The 26,647-nt window shown below is 34.6% G+C and overlaps 2 protein-coding genes across 7 annotated transcripts; one reads left to right on the top strand and one right to left on the bottom strand.

The window, feature by feature from the left end:
* Window positions 1–678: 678 nt before the first annotated feature.
* Window positions 679–13,973, top strand: LOC110378126 (uncharacterized). Of its 2 annotated transcripts, none has more exons than XM_021337246.3 (14): window positions 679–880; window positions 1,495–1,571; window positions 1,802–1,940; window positions 2,488–2,710; window positions 3,323–3,497; window positions 4,277–4,494; window positions 4,988–5,213; window positions 5,689–5,786; window positions 6,472–6,628; window positions 7,242–7,426; window positions 8,290–8,545; window positions 8,763–8,974; window positions 9,571–9,763; window positions 12,294–13,973. In XM_021337246.3, exons 2-14 carry the CDS (start codon window positions 1,499–1,501, stop codon window positions 12,371–12,373), a joined length of 2,235 nt encoding a protein of 744 aa, XP_021192921.3. In that variant the 5' UTR covers window positions 679–880; window positions 1,495–1,498; the 3' UTR covers window positions 12,374–13,973. The 2 variants fall into 2 exon arrangements, with proteins under 2 accessions (XP_021192921.3, XP_021192920.3); XM_021337245.3 differs by having other exon boundaries at window positions 679–1,015.
* Window positions 13,974–16,548: 2,575 nt separating this feature from the next.
* LOC110378129 (uncharacterized) lies at window positions 16,549–26,546 on the bottom strand. 5 transcript variants are annotated; one of them, XM_049837716.2, is made up of 11 exons: window positions 24,287–24,304; window positions 24,021–24,215; window positions 22,670–23,291; window positions 22,247–22,347; window positions 22,003–22,168; window positions 21,624–21,761; window positions 20,999–21,087; window positions 19,732–20,714; window positions 19,223–19,342; window positions 18,388–18,492; window positions 16,549–17,989 (listed from the first exon to the last, which is right to left on the bottom strand). In XM_049837716.2, exons 2-11 carry the CDS (start codon window positions 24,168–24,170, stop codon window positions 17,908–17,910), a joined length of 2,556 nt encoding a protein of 851 aa, XP_049693673.2. In that variant the 5' UTR covers window positions 24,171–24,215; window positions 24,287–24,304; the 3' UTR covers window positions 16,549–17,907. The 5 variants fall into 5 exon arrangements, with proteins under 5 accessions (XP_049693673.2, XP_021192929.3, XP_021192928.3 ...); XM_021337254.3 differs by lacking the exons at window positions 24,021–24,215; window positions 24,287–24,304 and adding an exon at window positions 26,429–26,546; XM_021337253.3 differs by having other exon boundaries at window positions 22,003–22,165; window positions 24,021–24,366.
* Between the last annotated feature and the right edge of the window lie 101 nt (window positions 26,547–26,647).

Genomic DNA, 26,647 nt, shown 5'->3' with positions numbered 1-26,647 from the left:
TTTTCTCCCTTCCTAGTAAAAAATTTAGAAGTCTTGCTATAAATATTCTATCACTAAATTATTAAATTCCTGATATAAATTTACTCAATTGAATTACTGATGTAAAACACGTCTATGTTTCTTAGTTATCCACTTATTAACCCGTGGACAATGGTGTGGGTTATATGTTCACCTATTTATATTGTAAAACTTATAGTTTAAATTTTAACATATAACTGTTTTTTGTCCCCAATAAATAAAAAAAAATATGGGTGATGGATTTTAAAACTGTTGTACTATTGATATAGCTTCCCAAAAAATGAAGGGCGACATAAATGGCTAAGCAGTCTATATGTGAAGCAAAAATACAAAAAAAACAGTCTTCACTTCGAATCTTCCTGCTTTTATACTGCTAATTCCCGCTAATTATTAAAAGCCTATATTAGTATCTTATGGTCACAAACTGCGTAAGTCAAAACTTCAATATCAATCTGTATTTAAAAATCTTATCAAATTCGGATATGTCCCACATAGCTTAATCTCATAGAATATTAGAAAGGGACAGACAGCCTCCGTACTAACTGTTTCACTCGGCTCGTTTTTTGGGTATAAGTGTGCAGTCCTGTTTACTATATTACGTCTATGGTTACCTGTCACTAATGGATCTGTCATTTTCATTTAAGATGTCAATTAGGTATTTGTCAAAGTCAAAAAAACAAGGTTCGCGCGAGCGCGAAGACTTCACTGTGTTGCTATTCTGTTCCGGTGCTGTGTATCTCATAGCATTGCATGCACGTGTATTCATTAGAAAATCATGTAATCTACCCAAACCCATATCAGATGTATTGCTTAGTCGCACTGTACGGACGTGTAGTGTGAACCTCAAACGTAGACTAATGAGGTCGGTCGATTTCACACTGTTTATCATTATCACAGATAACTTTATCAAGTTTATAAGTACTTTATATGAAACATTTTAGTGTTTACAAGATATCCTATTCGATCTAAGTATAGAAAATCGCTTTGAATAATTTATGTAAGTATTATATATTATACTCATTTGATATGTTTACCTATCTAAACTTCTTAGAAAACTTTAAGCAGTTTTCCGAAACTAGTAGAAACTGCTCTTAAACAGAAAATATTTCTAATTTATTAATATCTGATCTTAAAGAGACAAAATTTTTACTTAACTTAATAAAAAATTGATGGTGATAAATCGAATTGTGTCTTAGCTACACAGTCAACAGTTGTTTTTTTGTTCATACACAGTGCGTCCGCTCAATCGTTGATATCGAAAGGTACAAAAAAAGCAGTTGTGTCGTAAAATGTGATAAAAACTAATACCCATTTAAGTCTATGAAACTGTATAACAAACTTATACTTAATTTAAAGCTAAATATAATTTTAGGTCTAAAATAACTTAATACTCATTCATCTATGACAAATGAAGCTATAAGAATCCTCAGATATTTGTTTCATGATGGTTATGAATACTAGTTTTCCTTCTTTCAGCTAAATGTTACCATCAAAGATGCAAGTTAACAAAAAGTTGCTTCCCATCAAGGGACATTTTTTCTTCTTTAATGCAGGTAAGTGTGGTTAATCTTTTATGCGATAAAATAAAGATAATTTATGAGTGTGAGAGCAAAAACAAAAACCTACTACAATAATTGGGCAGAATGGGCCATTCATGGCAATAGAAAGTTTTTGCTCATCAGCAATTGGTAAATTTTGCCATGTGAGAATATGGCTTTAAATGAGTAGGCATTTCAATTTTTTTATTTTATTTCTTCTTCAAGCTTATATTATTTGTTTCCAGGTACAGCGCCACTGGTTCCATACTTATCAACTTATGCTCGCCAACTAGGATTCTCATCTGCAACAGTAGGATTAATTTATACAGTATTACCTATATTCGGTCTTATCGCCAAACCATTATTTGGTGTCATTGCTGACAGGTACTGTATAATTTTATTAACAGTATAATCTGCTTATCTTAATCTACCTATATTGCAGCATTCTAAATGATAGATTACTTCAAATGTTTCTATGCTGCTATTTAAATTACAAAAGTTTTTTTTTGTTAGTATGCTAGCAAACAGCTAAGTGGCTGTGTTTGTACGAGCGGAAAGTTAGTTAAATAAGACTATATTTTTACTCCTTCCAAGAATCAAAGAAGCAAGTCATCCTGGTGATTGTACAATGTAACCCCACGTAGCAACCAATTTCATCAATCAGTTGTTTGATTGATAATATTGAGTGTGATTTACAAGATGTTTTCTGTTGCCAAGTACATATAATCATGAAGCTATATATATCCCATCGCTCAAATAAATTGAGTACCCACCTACGTTTATTATGAAGTATGTAGGTACTTAATGTTTATAATAAAATACAATATTCAGAAACCAGGACAAAAAACATTTTTTTAACAAAATGCCTACTAGTTGCTAAAACACAGTTGATATAATGTATATGATACATCAGTATTTTTGTTTTTTACAGGTTTAAAAAGCAAAAAATTATATTTATATTATTCCAAATAATAACCATAATCAGTTTCGGTTCCATATATTTGATACCAGAAAATAGAAACTGGACAGTGGAATTAGACTGTGATGGTGGATTCACTTATCTGCAGAGTTGTTACAAAAGTAAAGATTCTGTTGACATGTGCAAAGTCAGTTCGCTGAGTAACCAAAGTTCCGACGCTACTGCAGTTTGTGAAGTTAGTATCTGAAAACATATGTAGATTTAATTTACTAAGTTTTTGTTTGTAACCACGATTCAGGCTCTGCCTAGTGTGGTTTCACTGAGTTTTGTAACTTGTAATTTGAGGTATTAATAAAGTAATTAAGTTAAAAGTTAAAGTTAAGTACATTTTTATTATCTACTGATTCTTATTCATGACTTACAATAATTATATGATGAATAAGACAGGTATGCAGTTTGTAGCCATTATATAGTACCTGGTGCTACCAAATGAAACAACAATTCTAATACACTTTTGATATTAAGTTGTACTTTGAATAACAGATGATATTGTAGTATAGATAAGTGCTTTTCAAAATCTATGTTTCTTCTTTACATTAATTTCTTCTAACCAAACCTTTTGATACTGATAATTGTCAATTTCTTAGCAATAATAAGATTAAAAAGATATTAAGCGCCTCACTGTTGCATGTGACGTAGGCTACTAACATTCTAATAAATCAATCTGTTCAACAGTTAATTGAATAAGTCGTCTTTGTAATATTTGTAGACTTTTGGTACTGTACATTTTTCTCACAATGAATCTTTCATACATCCAGATTACTTATATTTTAATTGCAATTTGCAGATGAACTGCGATATGACCTCACCCAAAATGTGGCAGACGGTGTGCGAACATTGGCATCTACCTCAGTATTGCTACAGTGAAACTAACAACATACAATACTCCTCATCTGTCAGCAATGTTACTTTGAAGACAGATAACTGTGCTTACATTATGGCTAATAACGTGACCATGGATGGTGAGAAAAAGTTTCTTTGTTAATGTATGACCACCAATAGCATTACAATATGCCTTTTTCCTCAGACGGCATACCTAACCGCAATATTCACTTTACTCTCAAGGTAACATTGTGTTTTAAATAAAAAAAGTGCTTTGCCATGCGAAAGTGGAATAGAAAATTAAGTTGTAATGGTGCCTGTTGCGAATTTTTTATGCGTAATATTGTTGATAGAGGAACTTGTGGCATGTAGCAACCAAACGGGTTGTCGCTTGGCCCGGTAGGTACGTGGATGTGTGACCATTTTGTCATGACGACGTATTTTGGTGGGTCTCGGCTGCCATTTAAACATGTTTTGACAGTCGTTATGGGCATACAGAAGCCAGAAAATCTGACACTCAGTTTTACCAATTTGTTGTTGTTAATCAAACTCAAACTCAAAAATTGTTATTTCAAATACCCACTTAGGCCTATGAAAGCTCTTTCGAAACGTCAACGTTAGGTGCACGGTTCCAAAAAGTTGGTCTCATGGAGAAGAACCGACAAAAAACTCCATGGACACACTTTTTCATGGTTTACAATAAAGAAAAAATCTACCTGTCTACCAAGGGCTATTGACTTATAACTGGGTTGAGGAGGTCATATAGAAAGTTGCTCCATATAAAATTATGATATTTAGCTGCACTGTGTTAGATGGGAAGCTTACTCCAACAATGTTTGGGCTAAGGCTAGGTAGATAAAGAGACTTGTATTGTTATTGCTAGCAGTAAATCATACTCATATTTATTTAATTGTTTTAGGTCATATATTCAGTCCCCAATGTAGGCTTGGTGGTGAATATGTCGATGTTAATGAACCTTGCACGTTCAAGTGTAACAATACGAAGCTCTCCACTGCTATAGGAACAGGGAAAGTGAATATGACATGTGTGGATAAAAAAATTAACTACAAACTATGTTCTAACAACAGTGCTCAGCTTACAGAACTGACCAAGCAACCGTTAAATAGTGAATGTGAGGTAAATAAATTCATATTATGTCTCTTTGATATCTCAATTACAGAAGTCATAAATACCAATATTGTACTGCTCAATAAACTATTGTGATAATATGTAATATTTTAAACTTTTGATAGGCTCACTGTATTTCCACAGTTATTCTTTTTTTCTTTTTAACACTGCACTGCACTACTAACAGCCAATTTCTTCATCAAAAGTTAAAGCCAAAGTAAAAGTCAAAGTAATGTCTAAAGTAAAAGTAACGGTCAAATTCAATTTTTCTATTAGTTTTGCTGTCACTTTAGCCTTGAAAAAACGAATTTGACCGTTACTTTTACTTTAGACATTACTTTAACTTTTACTTTTGATGAAGAAACTGGCCGTAAGTCTATTTAAACAAGATTAGATTTCTAGATTACAGTTCAGCTTATTACAAGCTATATTATGGAAAATACCATTTGCTTTAATTGAATGTGTTTGACTGAATATATTCTTTGTGAATTGCATGTAACAGGCGTCATGCGATCTCGACGTAAATATGCCTTGGAGGCTAATGGAAATATGCGAATGGTGGAAAGCCGACACGACCAGCTATTGTCAACCAAAAACGAAACTGGGTGAAGAGTTCCCTAAAAACCTGTCTTTCACTGGAATAATATTGCTGGCACACACATCAGCTGAAGACGAATGTGTTTATATGCGACTCAATCATATCGAACTGCCTGATGGCAATGGTCAAGGTAAGCTAATGAAACAATCACTGTGATTTTTGAATAACAGAATCAGTGACGCATGGGTTCGATTCTCGGGTTGGGACGAAATTATTTTACTCGCGATGAAATTCTAATCCTTTGTTTTTCAAAATCAATCGCATCACTATTCACTTGATAACTCGAAAAAAGTAGATACTAAAATATTGATGTACCAGTATTTTACTTTTATAAATGTCCTGTCTAGTTTGGATAGCCCTGAAGTCGAGTCGATAATTAATACAGTATCTCATACTTCCTCCTGCCCTGTTCCCAATTTTATTTGGGGTCGGCGCAATATGTCATCCAATTCCATTTTCCCCTATCACTCGTCGTACTGACACTCACTCCCTTCCTATTCATGTCATCTTTCAGGCAATCCATCCATCTTAAAACAGTATCTCATTATAAAACCTAATTAGTTTAACACATGCAATTAAAGTGAAATAGTTTTGTTTTGTTACAGTGACAACTCATTATCCAAACTGCGAATCAAGAGCTCTATACGCCTTGAAATCTGAACTGTTTCGTTCTTCCTGCGAAATACGCTGTAACAATGCTGTGGTAAGTAATTTTCTCTTCCAGAGTGCCAAACCAAATTTCATCTTAATCGATTCGGCCGTCGTATGTCATTTCCTGTAGATCTTCAAACTGTTTGCCACATTGTCTTATTGTATACTTACTTACATTCAAAGTCAAAGTAAAAAAAGTCAAATCATTTATTTCATTTAGGCCTGTACTTATGAACGTCAAAAATTATGAATAGGTTTGATTCTAGTTGCCCATTCCAAAAGTAGCTTCCTATGAAGAAGAACGGGCAAAAAACTCCATGGCTACTCTTTTTTTAAGTAGCCAGGTGCTATGAATTAATTAATAGGTAGGTATATGAAAATTCTTAATTTCAAGGATTCACCTTGAAATTAAGAATTTTCATAAAGTTCAACTGGTAGCGGAAAATTCAATACGCAGCGTGATCTCGCGTTTTAATAATTGTACTTCGAAAGTAGTTTTAGACCATGTTTAACTCAAAGTTTTACTATTTAAATACAATCCTACATTGTTATATTTTGCATTAAAAGTTTATTAAGTTTGGTGTAAAACAAAGAAAGACATCAAGAATGTTCTGCTACCAGTCGAAAAATTTAACTTAAATTGATATCGTTTTTATTTCTTTAAGCCATGCGCAATTTATTATAAAACTGCCTAGGATTGTTAGTAAATAATTCACAGAAAGTGTTAACATTTTCAGGTAAACGAGTTAATGGAAGGAGCATCTGAAAGCAGAGCCGATAGCAGTAAGGAATACACCTCCCAATTCTGGCTGTTCTTCTTATTGATGATACTTAGTTGGATCGGACAAGCCGTGGTAGTCACCTTCGCTGACGCTATCTGCTTCAACCTACTTGGTAAACACCCTTTTTACTTAAGTATTAATTATCAATTTACATAAATAAATCAACTTCAGCCCATGATAGCAACATCACCCTTGTCCCAACTATGTTGGGGGTCGGCTTTCAATCTAGCCGGCCGCCGCTGAGTCACATGGAGCGACCGCATCTGACCTTCACAAGCCAGTTACACGGGCAATTCGATACCCCTTGGTAAGACTAGTTGTCGGGCTTTTGACTACCCGTAACGACTGCCAAAGATGTCCAAATTACAGCCGGGGCCCTCCTATTTATCGTGCTTTCCATGGAAGAACTTGTTGTGACATGGTGGTCACCTGTTTACTCTTATCATCGATCGATTCGCGCGGCTTTGAGTTAGCCAAGAGCTCTTCAACTATATCTGATAGAAACGTTGGTTATAAATTGAAAATCATATGCAAAGTGGTTATAATACGATACGATAGTAAATGAAAACATGGACTAGTTCAGAGGAAGAAATCTAACTTATACTTAACAAAAAGTAAAAATTTGATATATTAGAATATTTTTTTTATATTTACCTAGTTTGATAATGTCATATCATCATCAAAACTTTGTATATTGTTTTTATATTTTCGTTGTGTTGTTACAGGACCGAAAGTTTCCTTGTATGGAAAACAAAGACTGTGGGGCTCCTTCGGTTGGGGTATTTTCTCCCTGTTGACCGGCGTCCTCATAGATTTGTTCAGCGACGGAGCATACAAAGACTACACTATCGCATTCATACTCATGTTTGTGTTCATGGTCGGCGACGTTGGTGTGTCATGTTTTGTAAAGGTATAATATTATAACATCAGTTACAGTTACAGCCTTTTTATCGTCCCACTGCTGGGCACAGGCCTCCTCTCACACGGAGAAGGATTGAGCATTAATCACCACGCTTGCTCAATGCGGGTTGGTGATTTCAGACTATATAGTCCAGGTTTCCTCAAGATGTTTTCCTTCACCTTTTTATCAGCCATTGGTGTCTAAGATATACTTAGAAAGTACATACAAACTTACAAAAGTTTCATTGGTACTTGCCTGACCTGAATTCGAACCCGCGCCCTCATGCTCGAGAGATTGGTTCTTTGCCCACTAGGCCACCACGACGACATCATTATAACATCTGCTACTTAATATTGATAATTAGTGATTACGTTACTGAGGCAGAAACAGCAAGTAAATCCATCATTGTTTTATAATAAAGCTTATAAATTCGTAAGTGACACTACTATTCGTCTTCAGTGTTATCTCCGGTGTCTCCAAAAACACTTCCAACGTGACTGACATAAATGATAATAATATTAGATGACAAATTATTGCGAAAGTAACTCTAGTCTGTCTAGTTTTCACGACAGATCTACTGAACCGATTGAAATGAATTTGGTTATATTTAGTTCTAGTTTTTTCGTTAAGGTATGTCTCGAATGCTAGCTGCTCAAGTGCTCACTGCAACTGAGGACCAAAACGGTTTCATGTAAATACATAGATGCAGCTGCGGCCGATTGTATGCAATCGCGGTATGTGAGGTTGCAATTGGCAGCTAGCATCCGAAGCGTATCTTTACACTACCGTTCTGATACCGTTTTTTATACTTATCTTATAAAAATCAAGTAGATTCGAAGTACATACTTGTAAACCAGGTTTTTCTGTTCCAGACTGATTCGACTAAGATGTCTATGAACATTTTGGCTGACGTTGGCACACTATTATCGTCTTTACCAACATTCATATTTTTATTATGGACGATAGCAGTAGGAATGTGCACTGGTCTACTTTGGCAATTCTTATTTTGGCTCATTGAAGACATATCGGGCCTCAACTGTGATGGCGCAGCTTATATAAAAACTTTGCAGGGATTAGTCAGTGCAATACAGACGTTTGGTGGAGAAATTCCTTTTCTATTCGTCAGCGGTACGTATGCTTCGACATCTCCCAAGTATTATCTTCTTAAATATAAAAATGTATTTCTGTTCGTTAGTCTGACTAAAACCCGAGAATGGCTGGACCGATTTTAAAATGTAGACCAGGTCCAGGGAAGGCGTAAAGATACGAAATTTGCGGCATCAGCTGGTGTTTTATATTACCAAAAACTAAAATGATTAACTTTTTGTTCTGCTTTAAATTCCAGGTTATGTACTCAAAAAAGTTGGTCACATCAATATGATGAGCTTAGTCCTGCTGGCGTTTGGTGTGAGGTTTATATTGTACTCCTTCCTGACTGACCCCTGGTGGGTACTGCCTATTGAAATGCTACAAGGTATAACGTTCGGCATGTTCTACCCGACAATGACGTCCTATGCCACAATTGTTTCGCCACCCGGTACAGAAACAACAGTGCAGGTATTTATAATTTTATTATGGTCCTTTAAGCACTGCCCGCCCACGTACAACAATCGGTGACCGATTTTTTGTGGGAGTAAAATAGAACACACTGATAGCAATATTGCAACGAACTCGTCCTACAAAAAGTCAGTCAGAAAATCCCAGTTTACATGTCGTACAAAAATTGGCCTGATTAAGGCCGGCAATACACGGACAGCTTGAAGCAGTCGGAGGCGACAGCTTCAAGTTGACGCCCGAATTAGTTGGTAATGTTCGAGCGGTTCGTCTGCGTGCGTCCATAGAACTCTGCAGTTCACTGTGCCGTCGACAGCGACCCCTGACTGCTTCGAGCGGTCCGTGTATTGCCGGCCTAATTATCTGCTCTACAAAATGTCTGAAGTGGGCGGGCAGCCTTATGAAGCTAATTTTTCTAATACCTAATGAGAGAATAATGATGTGGTTGGCCAGTAGTTTTAATTTATACCTTTATGAGATATAGGATGTCTGGAGGCTGCTATCTCTTGCTCTATTATATTTGTATAAACAATACAAAAATAATGCAAAGCCAACGGAGTCCTAATCTTACCTGTTCAATAATTTTCTCCTTATTTCAGGGTTTGGTAGGAGCTGTATTCGAAGGCGTCGGAACTTCTTTAGGAAGTTTTATAGGAGGTCAACTGTACGGAACTTACGGAGGGTGGATAACTTTCCGTTCATTCGGTATCGGCGCTCTAGTGTGTTGTGGATTAAACTGGTTGGCTTTCTTCATCCTAAAGGATAAAATTGGCCATGCCAGAGTGCCTACAGGTAATGATAAAACTAATGATGAACAGTAATGTCATGAGCTGTTTTATATATTTTAAGTAAAATAAGCTTTCACAAAATTCACCATTATTTCGTCTCTGGTTTTTATGTACATTGTATTTATTGATTTTGGTATATTATCTGGATTTTATAAATAACTACTTTTAGAATTTAAAAAAAAAACGTACATTATTGGTGCAAGGTCAAACCTAACTTTTTATATTTTATTTATTATAGTTTTTTTTTTTTAATAGTTTACATTCCGTTCGACTACTATTGGTGATCGGGTCTACCTAATTGCAGTTAACTTATTATTTTATTTTACAAAAATGATGCATTTATTATATCACTAAGTAGTCGTGCGCTTTGCATAGCTGATGCAACAGAGCCACTTTAGTCCATGAAGTTTATAATCACCGGTTAACTGTTATAAGATTTGTGGTAAATAAATTGTTTCTGAAAAACTCGTGTGGAAAGAACCAACCTCTCAAGTACGAGTGCGTAGGTTCGATTCCAGGGGCGCGATTCTCCTAATTTTACTTAAGCGACCTTCGATTGACGTTCGACTCGATTCGACTGAGATCCAATCCCGACTCGATTACTATTGAAGCGTATGTGGCATTCCGCTATTTTTTCTTTTAAATAAACGTTTTTATTCTTTTCTGTCATTCAATAATGAATCATTTTGTCTGAAAATGATTTACGATTGCAAAATGATTGTACAGCAAACTACCGTATAGACCAAAATCATCAAAATAGCAGACCAATCGCACACCAATCAAATGTCAATCGAATACGATTGGTCTTTTATTAGTAGCAGAATGCCCGATATGGTTAAAACTGCTATTACGATCATATTGCGATTCGATTTCTATTCGATTTTGACATTATTAACTTAGGAGAATCGGGGCCCAGGTCAGGCAAGTACCAATGCAACTTTTCTAAGTACATATGTATGTATTTCTAAGTGTATCTTGGACACCAGTGACTGTGTTTCTCAGGGCCCGTTACTCTTGTAGGTCTTGGCTGTCATTGAACATCCTTGGCAGTCGTTACGGGTAGTCAGAAGCCAGTAAGTCTGACACCAGTCTAACACAGGGGTATTGGGTTGTCCTCCTTATAAAACACTGTTACTCAGTCGCGTCCGGCTAGAACTGGAAGCCGACCCTAACATAGATGGAAATAGGCTCGGGAAACGATCTATTCTGAAAAAAAAACTCTATTTCTTAATAACCAGTTTACGAGGACATCCAGTCTGCCATTAAAAACGTGCGTCGATGCGTACGGGATAATAAATTCGAGGTGATTCAGGTGGCTCTGTTGAGATTTAATCTTTTTTTGGCTGTGGTTTTGTTATAAAATGTTCTACTTAATCCAAAAAAGTACCTACATTGGTTCCTATGGTCAGTATTTATGTGTCGTACGGGAGTTTGTAATTTCTTAAAATACGTTCCTCAGATGAATATTGAATTATTTAATATCGAATTTAATCAAATAGTAGCATTAATAAAATTGGAATTTACGTAATACTTTTATGAGATTATAATTTATACATAATAGGTTTAGTCATAACTGATTCTTTCGTACTTTTGTATTTGTGCCATATCTGTGCCGTATGATCAAATCGTTTCTTTTAACCTTGAAGGTTTTCTTACTGGTATGTTTTTACTTGTTTTATCTTCTCTTATCGTCGTGTTTTAAATATCCTGTGGTTTTTATTTTCTCTTAGTGTTGTCGTTCAGGTTGTGGTACACAGTTTTGTGTTAATAACTCCTTCTTTTAATTTCTATTTAAGGTATTCATGTATTGAAATTAAAATTCACATTCCTTTACTCGTATGTGATCAAACATGATTGATTGTTACAAGGGACACGAATTATGAATTACACGATGTCGTATAACTAAATATGCTTTTCGTATTTTAAGAATAAAATTATTTTATTTATTGTTCATTACGTGGTGCCCTGATTAAATGTGTTGCAACTTTTCTTTTAAGCTACGAAATGTAGTGGAAAAGTGATGATGAAATGGTTTAATAGAAATACATACCTTAATTATACTGGACAAAGTGTTTATTTTGACATGACCTTTCCGTTTTATGCATGTTTTATTTTTTTGATTTTATTGTCAAATCTCCTAATTTGAATTGCTCGTTAGTTTGTGCTCCAATATAATCAACATTATTTTGAAGACGGAAGTGGTGTTCACCGATTTTGAAGCTTCTTCAGGGCTGTATGGCACATTTCCCGATGCAAATTGAAGGAAGTACCTACATTTCGATTTTTTTTTTCGTTAAATAATCTACAACTATTAATATTGCATAGTTTTACGATTGTTTATGTGTTTGTTTTGTTTGTTCAGCGTTTTTTTAGACAAAGTACTTGAATAATTTACAGCCAATTAACTTGGACTGCATGTAACGCCGTTTTTCATTCATTGTTAATCAGTACTAACCCACCACATGTATACATACAATCAACTAAATTATTTCTGCTTATACATATAATACTGACAATAGTATATTTATTTACAGGTTACTCATCTGTAATCCGCTATGAACAACCAAACGATATGGTCTATATGTTGGAGGATATGTCTGAAGGAAGATTATAGTCAGTATAAAAAATAGTATGTACATTGTAGGTAAAAAATTGTATCTTAAGTAGGGCTCAAGGAGCTAAATTGTAATTTTCCTGACAATGCGTTAGTTACTATGTAAGTTCTGTGATCATATACATTTGTGCTATTTTGATAAAATATTTATACTAACATGATAGCAAAAAAAACTGTGAAACAGTTGATCGTTACACTCCGCGGGCGACAAGAGATAACATTCCAAACGCGCTTAAAGCGAGTATTTATTTCCACATAAGTCCGACATATTTTTATTGAATTTAATTATTATAATAAAAAAGTACCTTCTTACGGTGAGCTGCACATCAAAGCAAATCTTCGAGGGTATCGCAAGCAATTTCACGGCTGATTGTGGTTTGGTTAGGTATATGCCTACAGAGTGGACCACAAAAAATCGAGCTACATACAAAGGGTATCTTGGCTCCTGGGTACGAGGAATCTAGAATGTGTGGCTTGACGTTGTTTATATATATCTAAATATTGCAAGTTGGAAAAAAAATAATTTTACAAATTAAGATTTCCTGTAGTAATAATCTACTAAAGGAGTTCAATATTTGGCGGTTAAATAACTTTATTGAATTTTAAGTCATTGTCCGGTTATTTTCTTAAAAGTGGTTTGCTATGATTAAGCTATACAAGATCAAGACACAGTACCTACATTTTAGTCTGATACCAACTTCTCCTGTGATTTAGGCATTCTCCTTTAAGAAAAAGCAAATAATGCATCAATAATCGTATCCCTGTGAAGTAGGTATTTTAAATTAGTCTCTTAGTTGTAGGTATAGGTACTTAATTAGATATAAGATGGGTTTTGTTTGCAGGGTGTGTTGGTTTTTCGTCTTTTTATTTATTACTGCCTGTACCGTAAAACGGGGTGAATAGCCATTATTTCCAACTAGGACATATAAATTCGTTAGTAATGTTTTATAAATCTCTGATTTTATTGTGCCCGGCACTACAAGGTTAGAGCTGTAACAAGTTTTTCGTTTAGCTATAGGTAACTGTGGAATTTCAAGATTAAAAAATATATGTACCATTTCTATTTACCCAACGATTGGGGTCAATAAAAAATCGTCAAGAACTACGGTTGCCACATAGGACTGTTAACCATCAAGCATCAAATTTATATTATATGGTCATTTCATATTTATTTATGGCATCACCGGTTCGACGTAATCACGTTCGGCTATCATTGAGGAACATCGCTGGGACTTAATCTCTATAAGTATATCCTGAGCGAGGGCCGTATTGCTTCGATCAACAGTAGTATTGTTGAGCGAAGCCGCATTGTGCTTGAGACGCATGTTACCCCATCATGTTTCATTATTTCTTGTTATTTATTGCGTATATGTGTACATCTCCAACCATGCTATTAACGCATGTTATTTTTTTCTTCTTGCAAAATTATAGGTTGTGTGTCAAAAAAATGTTTTGGTTTGTAAAATGCTAAAGTGTTGTGATTTAATCAATTTATGCATAGGTAAACCTAAACATAACAATTATGTTTGTATTTGAACAGATTTTATTTTTACGGTATGTTATTATGTATTTCTATTCAATAAATGGAACAAGATGTGTACTTATTAGTATTTTAATTAGAATGAAATCTTTCACAATAATAATTTAAAAAATCAAGCAATCTTCTGAAGTTAACAATTTTTTATCAAAGTTTTTCATTTCAATACCTATTAGTTGGCTCCAGGGGCCCGATTCTCCTAATTTTACTTAAGTAACATACGATTCACGTTCGACTGCGATCCAATCCCGACTCGATTACGATTGAAACGTATGTGGCATTCCGCTATATTTTCTTTGAAATAAACTTTTTTATCCTTTTCTGTCATTCAAAAATGAATCATTTTGTCTGCAAATGATTAACTATTGCAATATGATTGTAGAGCAAACTACCGTATACACCAAAATCACCAAAATAGCAGACCAATCGCAAACCAATAGAATGTCGTTGGAATACGATTGATCTTATATTAGTAGCAGAATGCCCGATATATGGTTAAAACTGCTAATGCGATCATATTGCGATTCGATTTCTATTCGATTTTGACATTATTATCTTAGGAGAATCGGGCCCCAGGCATGTTTCATCGGGTGGAGAAATGCTGCGGTTTCGGGGTTGAGTAAGTAAGTAGATGGTTAGCAGGTAAGAAATTATGGTTAATGTTGTGCGCCTGACTAATCTTGGATTAAATCTGCTGATAAATCTCTTGCCTCCAATTAAGCTCTTTTTGTCTGATAAATTCTAATGTCCAAATTAATGTAGACTACATAAAAAGTAATAAAATATATTGCATTAACTGTATGCGTTCATGCAACACCTCTTACTCGCACGTCCTTAACAGATGTCCCCTCGCCTGTCAAGGTACTGTTACGCTATTCTAAACCGCCTGGCATTGTACATATTCATTCTTAAACGTTTACTTAACATCTTATCAAAATTGTAACTATACAGAGTGAAGTTTTTTTTACCTCATAAACTGAGGACTTTGTAATTCACCTAGTTTTGCTAATTGTAATCACCTGTCGATTTGTTGTCAAGATTTAGAATATATAAACTTCATCCTATTCAATTTTTAAGCTTAGGTACAGGACCAAGTTTTGAAACTCATTTTTTTACAATTTAAAACTAAAGGGTCTGATGACGTGCATGGCTGATGCCTGCCAGGTCATGCCTATTGCTCATAGCATACTATAAATCGTTAGCAGACAAATTTCTAACCTTACAGGCCGAGGGTTACTCGCAGGGTTCACTAGATAAATGGGCTATCTAAAACTGGATTTTTCAAATCGGACCAGTAGTTCCTGAGATTAGCGCGTTCAAACAAACAAACACTCTTCAGCTTACCACCTCTCCAGTTGTCCAACTGTGCTGTGTGCTGGTGGCAACTGCGTGCTTTAGCCACTAGGCCTCCGCAACTTACACTAATTAGCTTTTACCAATTATTACTAACCAGCCCCGGATCTAGTGCCGGGGCCCATGCCCCGGGCGGCAAAATCAGGCGGCTGCCTGCTTTTAAATCCTACATCACATCACAGATTACCATAATAGTTACCTACAGGGCCGTCTTAACCAATGGTGCAGGGTGTGCAAATTTCGATGAAATTACACCCGTTTCATAAGGAAGTTCCATTGTATCATGATACTGACAAGCATAATTTCTAAAAAAGTTGCCTTTGCTTTGTTTAATTGATCATTTAGATTATTTTTCACTTTTAACATCCTCCAACTAAGTTAAAAAATTCTCGCTCGCTACTCTCGCGGCTAAATGTCAATGTGTGTACTATTTTTCTGATGGTTTAATATTTTTATTGTCGCACCGAATCAATGAACACAAACTCTAATCACGGTTTCTTTTTATTTGTATACAATTCCCAGTTTAATTTGTGAGTCTTCAAACAAATACAAATACTTGTTGCTTGACACTGTATTTCATCAGGTACCTACTTTTGTGTCGTAGGCGCAATAAAATTCGCGCTCGCTTCGCTCGCGCAATATTATACAGCCGTTCCCTTGTTACCTTCATAAGTCTAACCCACGCTGTCTTACCTTTTATAAGTCAAATGTAGCAAACAATTTTATTTATGGAGTACTCAAAAAAAAAAAATTTGCGCTTCCGACTGCTTGTTACTTTAAAGCGCTTTTTAAAACTTATTAACTGTTTGTGTACATTAATCTGTCTCGACTTTCATAACTTAAACCTGGCCAACAGTTTGAGCCTACAATGATTTGGACACATTTTTTTAAGTCCTTTACCTACCAAAAACGTGACTTTCGTTGGTGAAAATAAACATAAGTAGGTAGGTAGGTGGGGCGGCATTTTTCAGTTTTTGCCCCGCCTAAAAAAAATTGAAGATCCGGGGCTGTTACTAACTAGCTGTTGCCCGCGACTTCGTCTGCATGGGCAATATAGAATGGTCAAAATATCACTAATAATTAGTTAGTTTGTTCGTGGTTGTTGCCCAACCGTGTGACTGTTTCGTTTATGTTTCCGTGTTTCTTTTCAAATAAACTTAAACAGTATCCAGTGGTTTCCGGTCGTATGAATAGCCTGGCTATAAGTGACGCCCAAGGCACAGATTACTACCCAAGGTGTGTAGGCTCCGCTAGGGCCATAGGTACAAAGTTAAATAATAAACGATTAATTTATTATTAAATATTTAATAGAAAAAAAACTTTAACAAGCTGTGTACGAGCGTACCAAGTGTTAGGCTACGTTCAGATAACAAGCGCACAACGCGCGTTTACTACTTCATACATTTAAGCTGTTATTTATTACACTGGTCAACAGCAGTTTTGGTGCAAAGGTGAAATATATCATTTCTTATAGATTATTTGATACGTAATCGAAGTCTAGAACATAAAGTTGCACTAGCACGTCGGGATTTAGGGACATACCCCTCCTAAAGTACCAAAAACGCGTTTTTTAACGATATTTGACGATTTTTTTGAAGGACAGCAAAATTGTTTTTTAGTTTCTATCAATAGCATTATAAAGTACTACTCTTCCCGATTGAAATTCATTTTTATTTCGAAAGCTATAAATTTTCATGAAATATGTATACAGCTACGATAGTTCTATCTTCCCTAATTGGTCTGTTAGTATGAAAAAACTCCACTTTAGATATAAAATGGTATATATTGAGAAAAAATGTTTTGCAAAAATATGAATTAAAATGGGGTTAATGCGGGGAAAGTAGAACTATATACTTAACGCTTTAGTTAGAAATTACTAGAAAATTCTGCTGTCCCCAAAAAATAACATAAAATTTCATAAAAAACGCGTTTTTGGTACTTTAGGAGGGGTATATCTCTAAATCCCTACGTGCTAGTGCAACTTTATGTTCTGGACTTCGATTACGTATCAAATATACTACAAGAAATTGTGTATTTCACATTTGCACCAAAAAAAAAATAATAATAATTTGTTGACCAGTGTTATTACTTATTTAATAGAAATCAACTGTAATAGAAAAAAATAAACTTTAACAAGCTGTGTAAGAGCGTAGCAAGTATTAGGCTACGTTCAGATGACAAGAGCACAACGCGCGTTTTGATAACTCGCCTTTACAACTTCATACATTCAGGCTGTTATTTATTATTATTTATTAAATAGAAATCAACTGTAATAGAAAAAAACTTTAACAAGCTGTGTACGAGCGTAGCATGTGTTAGGCTACGTTCAGATGACAAGAGCACAACGCGCGTTTTGATAACTCGCGTTTACAATTTCATACATTTAGGCTGTTATTTATTATTATTTATTTAATAGAAATCAACTGTAATAGAAAAAAACTTTAACAAGCTGTGTACGAGCGTAGCAAGGATTAGGCTACGTTCAGATGACAAGTTCATAACGCGCGTTTACAACTACATACATAGGTACAGGCTGTACACATGTTAACAAAAACTTCTTAATGCTAATTATGAGTATTTTATAACCGCAAACGAAAAGATACGACTATATACTCATAAAAAAACTTAACTTTTTGAATAATATTTAAGTACCGAAAGACGATTTTATTGTCTGATATGTGTCAAGGAATTCATCCGCGATACTCTTGAAATTGATGAGAGATAATCTGCAATAAAAAGTCGCTTTTGAGCATAGTACGAAGATTTATATACCTACATCAAGAAATTATAACAAAAAGCAAGATAATATTTGAGACTTTTTCGTTGGATACCCCCTTTTTGGTCCCATTTTTAATACAAAAAAAAAATAAACTTCAAACTTTTTGGGAAATCGGTTAAAAATATTTTAAAGGCAAAACATTTTTATGCTCGCTACAAATAACATCAATCATCGGAAATCGTTGGGAAAAGCAGATGAGCTCCATCGGAAATACACAACTTTGATCCAAAGGGAATAATTATAATATTTAGAACGAAACTCGTATCGTCGATAAAATATGTTGTACCATTATTTTATTCACACATACAATAATTAGTTTAGTAAGTTATATAGGAAAGTGCTTACTTGTACTGTTCAATTAGCGCTGGGTCCACATTTCTGATGTCAATATTCACTCTTTTCAATATCTTACGCATTTTATCGATAGTCTCCGACTCGTTATTCACCATTCTGAATGAATATAAAACATTTTAAATTTATCAGATAAAGTTTACCATGTAAGCAAAAATATATATAAAAAATAACCTTAATAACCCTGTCTACGCTGTCGTCAAATTCCAAAAAATCACTGTTAGAGACATAGGTACCTAGTCTCAAAATCGTAATTATCATGTTGGTGTGGTCAATTTTTTGCAACAAAGATTGCAAGAATTTTTAAAAATAATTGTTAATCATTAAGAAGATGCAAAATACCGACGAAGGACCAGACTTCATCAAAGCGGAACGAAGAAGTTTTTAAACAATCAATGAAATTCCTCCGTTCGAGTTAGGATAGTCGAGATGTTTGAAAAACAAAATTCTATTGGCTTTTTACAAGTTCTCCGCTCCGCTCTGATTTGGTGAAGCCTGGGCCTAAGACGATTCACACACCGCTCATCACCGTAGCGGGTCGGCCCGTGTAAGAATAGTATCCATATAGGCTATTGCTGATTTTAGGGCAGATAAAAGATGATGCAGATATTTTATTAGTAGGTATAGATTATTATACACGCTGGGATCGTACGGTGTTCGTAAGAAAGGTTTGAGCGGATTTCATGAAATTAAGAACGAGAGATCCGCTTTGCCGCCAACGGCGGGCGGAGCGCAGTGACGTGTATTAATCACTGTTTGTGTAAGTGTCGAGGAAAGTATGTATGTATTGTTAGTTTTTCTAATTTCTTAACAAAAACGTTAAAATTACCTTTCTAACTCTCTACAGATGGCAATAAGAGTCACATGCGCTTTTTCGACCTTTGTTTTCAATTCACCTTTCACCTTTGACGATATTCGTGGCTTCTTCAGTTCTGTGTGACATTGTACGCTAAAAACAAATTATGATATTAGTAGAAAAAACAATGATATTATTATAACTTTGTCACCATTTCATTACAGTTATCTCAAAAGGGCTTCAGCGTGTTGGCTTCCGCCCCACGTTCGCCTCCCAAAAATCCGGGACTCTATAGTAGCGAGGTCAGGTAGAGACATACATATATAACTTTTATAAATAGGTACATATAATACTGACTTTCATTCGTGTCCCTAGGGAACTAAGGAATTATGATTATTATTGGGATTAGTTTAAGAAAATTATAAAAAAATATTTCTCGTTTACTCAAATTGATATAGGAAAATAAACTTGCGAATCTCGTTATCTTCCGGTGATATGTACATAATATAGGCAATTACATAAAAACAAAGATTTTCGTTCACCTTAAAAGTTGTGCTATATTTAGTGCTTCTCTTATTGCTGTCAATATACGTAACACCACACTTTTGAACACGCTATTACTTTCTTCTGCTATCTGTGGATCGACTTCCCGAATTGTGGCGACATTACTATCCGAGTTAGATATTGTAGCCAAAGTTGAAGGTTTCTCAATGGTGGTGGTATACCTCTCATTGCTTTCATCTATAATAGTATTATCGGCCTCGATCTTGGCTATTTGTACGACATCTGTCGTATTTTTACTAGGAGATTCGATCGTCTCCACAATAGACTTTTCGTCGCTACGAGATGATTTCTGTTCAATGGGCGGAGGCGCTGTGTTTGTCTTTTGGCCCCGTTTAGGCGCTGTTTTTCTCTTTCTGCCCCGTTTAGACCGTCTCTTTTTAGTATCAAGATTTGGTGTTTGATCTTCATCAATACTTACTAAGTTAATTTCACTCTTGTTCTCTGCAACATTTATATGTGAAGGTTCCGGGACAGTTCTTATATCTTTTTTGTTTTGAAGAGTCTCTGGAACCTTTTCAATTTGTTTTTCTAAGGCTCTAGTGCTTTCATTGACATCTTCAAAATCAGTTTGAATACCTGTGTCAACTGTGTGTTTCACCAATACACATTGTTCTATTTTATCTTGTTTCTCTCTTCGTTTTCGGTTACATGTTTCTAGTGTGCTATGTTTTTTTACGTTATTTACTTCTTGTATTGTATTATGTTTTTGTATTCCTTGCCCATCAATATGTAATGTATCAGTTCCGACAGTTTCTGTCACTTGTGAGGAATTCTTTGGCGCAGTTATTTGAACTTTTTTTTTGAATAATTTGTCGATTGAAAACGGTTTTTTAACACATATAGGTAATTCAGTTTGTTTATTAGAATAATCGAATAAAAGGTTTTTAATCCTGGCTATAGTAAACACAGGTATGTTAGACGAGGCCTTGGTTAAAACCTCATTGTCGTCGGAGATAAGAACCTAAAAGAAATATAGATTTATGCACAGGTCGTTTTTGATTCATCTTTCATGTACAATTGAAACAAATATAATTTAATATAATAGTGGGAGGCAATTAGGCCACATCAAATAGATTTTTGGATTGGATCCAGGATAACGTAGACTCGCATGTTTTATTCCAAGGGGGTAAGCAAAAAGAATGTACGGAACCCCACTAGGATAACAATAGGTAGAAAGAAAAAAAAATCATAATCAGCAACGAGGCAGTCTGCATTACAGGATACTGGGAAAAGATTTGTACTTACCACATGATATTTTTTATCCCTCAAATATTCACAAGTTTTAAGTAGCACCTCTGCCATATCATTTCTTTGGAGGTTACAGGGCTCCTCAGCTTAATGGAACAAAAGAGGGAAAGAAAATTATCTTCACTTCAGTTTTCAGTAAAGGCAAAGGCGTGCTACTCCCACAATATAGGAGCTATTAGGCAAGTTTAGTAATGGCCTCAATAAGTTAAGCATACAAAACTCATGCTCAGCAATTGCTCCATAGAAGCATTAGATAAGATTATTAATAATAATTAATATTATAAAATGGTTGTTTTACGAATGGAAGTTGTGGTGGCCTAGAGGGTAAAGACCCAACCTCTCGAGTATGTGGGTTCAATTCTGGGTCAGGCAAGAACCAATGCAACTTTTCTAAGTTAGTATGTACTTTCTAAGTATATCTTGGATACCAACAACTGTGGTCCTGGCTGTCAGTGAACATCTTCGACAGTCGTTACGGGTAGTCAGAAGCCAGTAAGTCTGACAACCAGTCTTACCAAGAGGAATTGGGTTACCTGACTCTTTGTTAAACAATGGTACTCGGCTACATCCGGTCAGACTGGAAGCCGACCCCAACATAATATGGGAAAAAATAATTTCTTACCCATGTTAGCATATCCTGTCTCAATCTGTTGTGACAAAAATCGTAAAATGCGTCTGGCTTGTATATTTTGTGTACAAGTAACAAATGTTTTTAGTTCTTCCATAATCCTTTTCGGAACCATAAGGTGGCATTTTTCATCTGCAATGTCAATAAAATTTGATATATTTATGGCAAAAACTGCCTAACCTGAATTGTACAGGCTTACTAAGCTAACTCGTATGAAAAAACATTTGGTACAGTTATCTACATAAACTGAAGAAGGTTTGAATAAAATAAAATAAATTGTTTTACATCAGAATGTGCAAAAACAAATGCAGTAAACGGTAAGTCATTACCACAGTGGTAAGAAATGATATTACAGAACATAGCAAAAACATACCTGAATCTGTCAACGTAGTAACAAATTTAAATTCATTCAGGAGCACACCCAAATCAACAATTATAAACCAAGCATCTAGACTAGAACCGAGTGGAGCCAGACGTTTTAAAGGCATTACATTAAACTTTGATGGTACTTCCTGTAAATTAGCCTTTGAGCACCCCTTCTGAAAGCAAAACCCATTTACAATATAAATATCAAAGTACTTGTCAAAAGCAACAGCAAAAAACCTTGATTTTCATACCTTCGTGCCATCATTTACATCAACCGGATCAGTCGCGTCATCATTTGGAGCATTGTGAGATGAGGTTTCTGGTTTTCTGGCATTACCTTTATTACCAGATCCTAAAAAACACAAATCATTAAGAGATTAAAATTATAAAAAGAATATTGTAAGTGTATTTTTCTATGTGATCTTATGTTTGTTTAATTAAAGTTTTTCGTTTTAATTTGGCCTGAAGAGCTTGATTGTTTCTTGTGTCTCAAATATCCTGTTATTTTAAATAGCCTTTATACATATAATCAATATGTAGTGCATGATATGCTTACCTGTAAGAGATTGACACACTAGAACCTAACTGTAACCCATAATTGTTTGAGTGTACTTAATTGTTGGAGCCAAATAAATAATCAAAAAATATATATGTATAATAATCATAATTATTACCTTGAGAAAAACTAGACTGCTTCCTATGAAATCGTTTTTTTTTCAGTATCTTCTGCCTTAGATCATTTATAGGATATGCAACTTTCTTATTGATTCCTCTATTACCTCTTTGGTCATAATTATTATCTCTGGGGTAATATGTTCTTGATGTGTTTGTATTTTCACCTTGCTTTAAAGCTCCTGGCAATGGCTGCGATAAGTTGCTAAATCCAACATTTATAGGGTAAGCAGTTTGGTTCAGCAGAGGAGCCGTTGTGGGTCCCACATAAATTTGCTGTGTTTCAGGAACATCCCACACTTTTGGATTATAAAGGGAAGTAGTACTGTTTACAGTATATGTAGTTATATGATTGTTGAAAGGAATCAACTGCACAGGTTTTATCGAGGTAGGATTATTGATCTGAGAACCTTGCATCACCCCCGATACCTGGCTCAAATTGGTACATACAGTTGCATTACTATTACCAAACCTAAAAACTGAGGACTGTTGTTCTGTCACATTGTTGAAAATAAATGGTTTATAAGGAGTGCCAGGTGGCTTATCTTTTGGTTCTGGACATGTTGTTGGTTGAGCGCCTGGAATGCACTCAAGTTGTTTTGTCCTGCACTTTGCCTTTTCAATCTGAAAAACAAAACATCATATTAAGCCTAAGTATAAATTGTTTTAAAAGTCACCATTTAGTTAAAAACCATTTGAACTAATATGGGTACATTAACTAAAGGGCACTGTTCCCATCATCAGAAGAATTCATCTTAATAAAAGCACCTTCTCCCTACTTATAATTACTACATTGTATAAAAATTAAAAACATCACTTTATGATTTTGGAATTAAATTGCCTAAGTCGACAGTAGTAGAACTTCGACCAACCAACATGGAGAAGTAGTAGAGGTATTCCGTTGTTAATTCAAAATTTGAAAACTTATTAAACGCTAGATTTCTTCTTTATTATATTTGTACTGTCTCATCGCGGTACATAGTTCCGTATACGCAGCTACCTACTTTATACCAATTTCATATGTTGTACCCACATTATAAAACAGCTTTATTTACTTGTTAAGTTCAAAGTAATGTCATGAAGTAAACAAAAAGTAATGTCACAAGTAACAGCATAACTAATAGTTAAAATAGTGAAAACACAAATTTGACCTGTAAGTGTAGCTAAGTAACTCTACAAGCTTACAAAACCTTCATGACATCAGAGTATGGAGAACACTACCCATGCAATATTAGTAGGTACATATTTACGACACATTTTAGTTATTTTTATTGAATTAGTAGAAAACACATCCAATATGGATTATCTTCGGGTTAAAGTATTTTAATTAAGGACACCTAATTTAATATTTACTTCAGCATCACTTAAATTCCAGGCGGCTTCTCCAGTTAAACTGTTAAAATAGTAGACATGGCCTTGATGGCGTTTAGATTTGCATACGATCCAGGAGTTTCCCACAGGCGTAACTTTTTGTCTAAAGTCACCCTTTGTTATTTCACTCATGATAATGGTTATCAATACTATGTGTAATAAGCCTGTTTATTAAGCCTGAAATTTTAAGAACAATAGGGAAATATTAAAACTAAGTACGTATCAAAATATTTATACTATATTGCTACCTATTTGTCTGAAAAAACGAAAAAACTTAAACTTATCCACAGAGGCACAGAGAGTTGCTTTTTTTTTGCCCATAGGGCAGGCTAAAGTCTTTCGACCATACTGCCTAGTTTTTCGTAAGATTTTTTAAAGAATTTTGTCATACGTGTTTAATTATCATGTATATATCAATAATTTTTTGTCATGTCTTCTTTTGTTATCCAGGTATGTTTTTCCTAATCCATTTTTATGCCGTTACGTTAGAGACATAGATTATACACTAATACTGGTAGACGTAATTCATGTCAAATCCATTTTCTAGTCAATGTCATGTCATCGTATTTTTACGTCAAATTAATATTATTTAAAGGTTTCACCTTTTTCCCCTATTCATATGCTATTATTTATTTATATACACCATAAATAAATAAACAATTAACCAATAAAAAAAGTTAATCACGAAACATATCTTGGACTAATCTCAGATAACCATCTAAATTGGAAATCGCATAAAGAAAGTGTTAAAACTAAAATAACCTCACTCGCGGGAGCCCTACGGGGTGTCGTTCGATGCCTACCACGTCAAGTACGCTATAATATAATATAATGCACTTATAAAACCTCACTTGGACTATTTAATTGAAGTATGGGGAACAGCTGCTAAAACCAAACACTACAAATATCACAAAATAAACTTATAAAAACACTTTTCCACTATGACTACAATACATCAGAACAAAAAATATACAGTGAAACTAAGCTAATGAATATATCACAAACATACTTATTTAATACCTACTTGCATTTTAATTAGAAAAATACTAAATAAAAACATTCACACACAAATATGCTTCACAAAAAAACATCAAACACAGAAAATCAGGCTCAGAAATGCTAATTATACTCACCACGTACAGACTATGGCAAAAAAAATGAAATGTACGAAGGTGCTGCTCTCTATAATAAATTACCAAATAATATTAAAAATGCAAAGTCCATGGCAATATTAAAAAAACACCTAAAATTGCACATTATTACAAAACTGAGCGCACCTTAGGACAATGCCACTCCCAGTTGCTCGTATTCCTTGTATGTTTGTTTATCGTCTACCCTACAGTTTCTTGATTTTAAGTATTATTTAATTTTTTGCAGTAGTTAAATAAAAAAAAAATGTTAGTGACTGAATGCAACCACAAACTTTTTGTAAATTAATTCTAAGATTTCTCATGTAAGTGAATTTATAATTCTTATGGGAAAATAAATACATCTCAACACTCAAATTAGACAAAATAATAGACAAAATAATATTAAAAAAAATACAAACAGACAGTTGACATTTTAACATTTTTTTTAACTTGGCTCGTCGCTATATGCGCATTGCCACTATAGACTCTCCCCCTTACTTATAAAATCTCTAATCACCTTCTAAGCAACATTTTAACTAATCACTACTTAAAGTCTCAGTAGTGATTAAATGTTAGTTAAGACATGCTTAAGCAACGTTTATAAGTAAGAATTTTCTTAAACAGCCCTTAAGTATTACTTATATTTAATTCACGTTTATAAGTAGGGCTGATAAATAATAATTCGCGGGAATTAGCAGTATAAAAGCAATACAATTCAAAGTGAAGACTGATTTTTTTGTAATTTTTGCTTCACATATAGACTGCTGAGCCATTTATGTCACCTTTCTTCATTTGTTATGAAGCTACAACAATAGTACAACAGTTTTAGAATCCGTCACACATATTTTGTCTTATTACAAGAATTCATGGGAACCCTAGTTGTTTAATTTACGAATATGTTATTATTAGCTAACTTGTGGAACGATATATTGCAACCACCATAGGATTCACTTTTACAAGTATAAACGCAAGACTTTTTCACCATTTTAATAATTTAAATTGATTTCGCAGCGCTCGCGAACAATTTGGTTCGGCCGCCGCCATATAAGTAAATTATTTTTGTAAAATTTCAATATTAACATACATACGAGCGACGCCAAAGCGTGGCGGGCTAAGTCATGGCATTCCATAATGGAGAAATAGTACCGACTCAAACCATTTTCACCTTACAGACAAACTGATTGGAATATTAACAAAATATTGAACCGACAGACATCTGCAAACCACAATTTCAAAGGCACAAAATACATTTATACTCACCTGTCCGTCCATCTTGGAAGCAAGGCATAGAAAGAAAAAGAAAATGTCAGGCACTAATCACAGTAATTACCCCGAATATTGTACTACCCACAAGATATTAAGAATAAATCCAGTTCGAAAACTTATAAACGTCTAGATGGCGCGTTGATGCTGGCTGACAGGCGCTTTACCGCCAATCAGTAGGTTCAAGGATATATTTTTTTGCGTATAGACCAAAAT

This window comes from Helicoverpa armigera, chromosome 1 (assembly GCF_030705265.1).
Source record: "Helicoverpa armigera isolate CAAS_96S chromosome 1, ASM3070526v1, whole genome shotgun sequence".
NCBI lineage: Eukaryota > Metazoa > Arthropoda > Insecta > Lepidoptera > Noctuidae > Helicoverpa > Helicoverpa armigera.
Note: the sequence above shows the minus strand (reverse complement) of the source record. Positions and strands in the feature narration are given on the sequence as shown.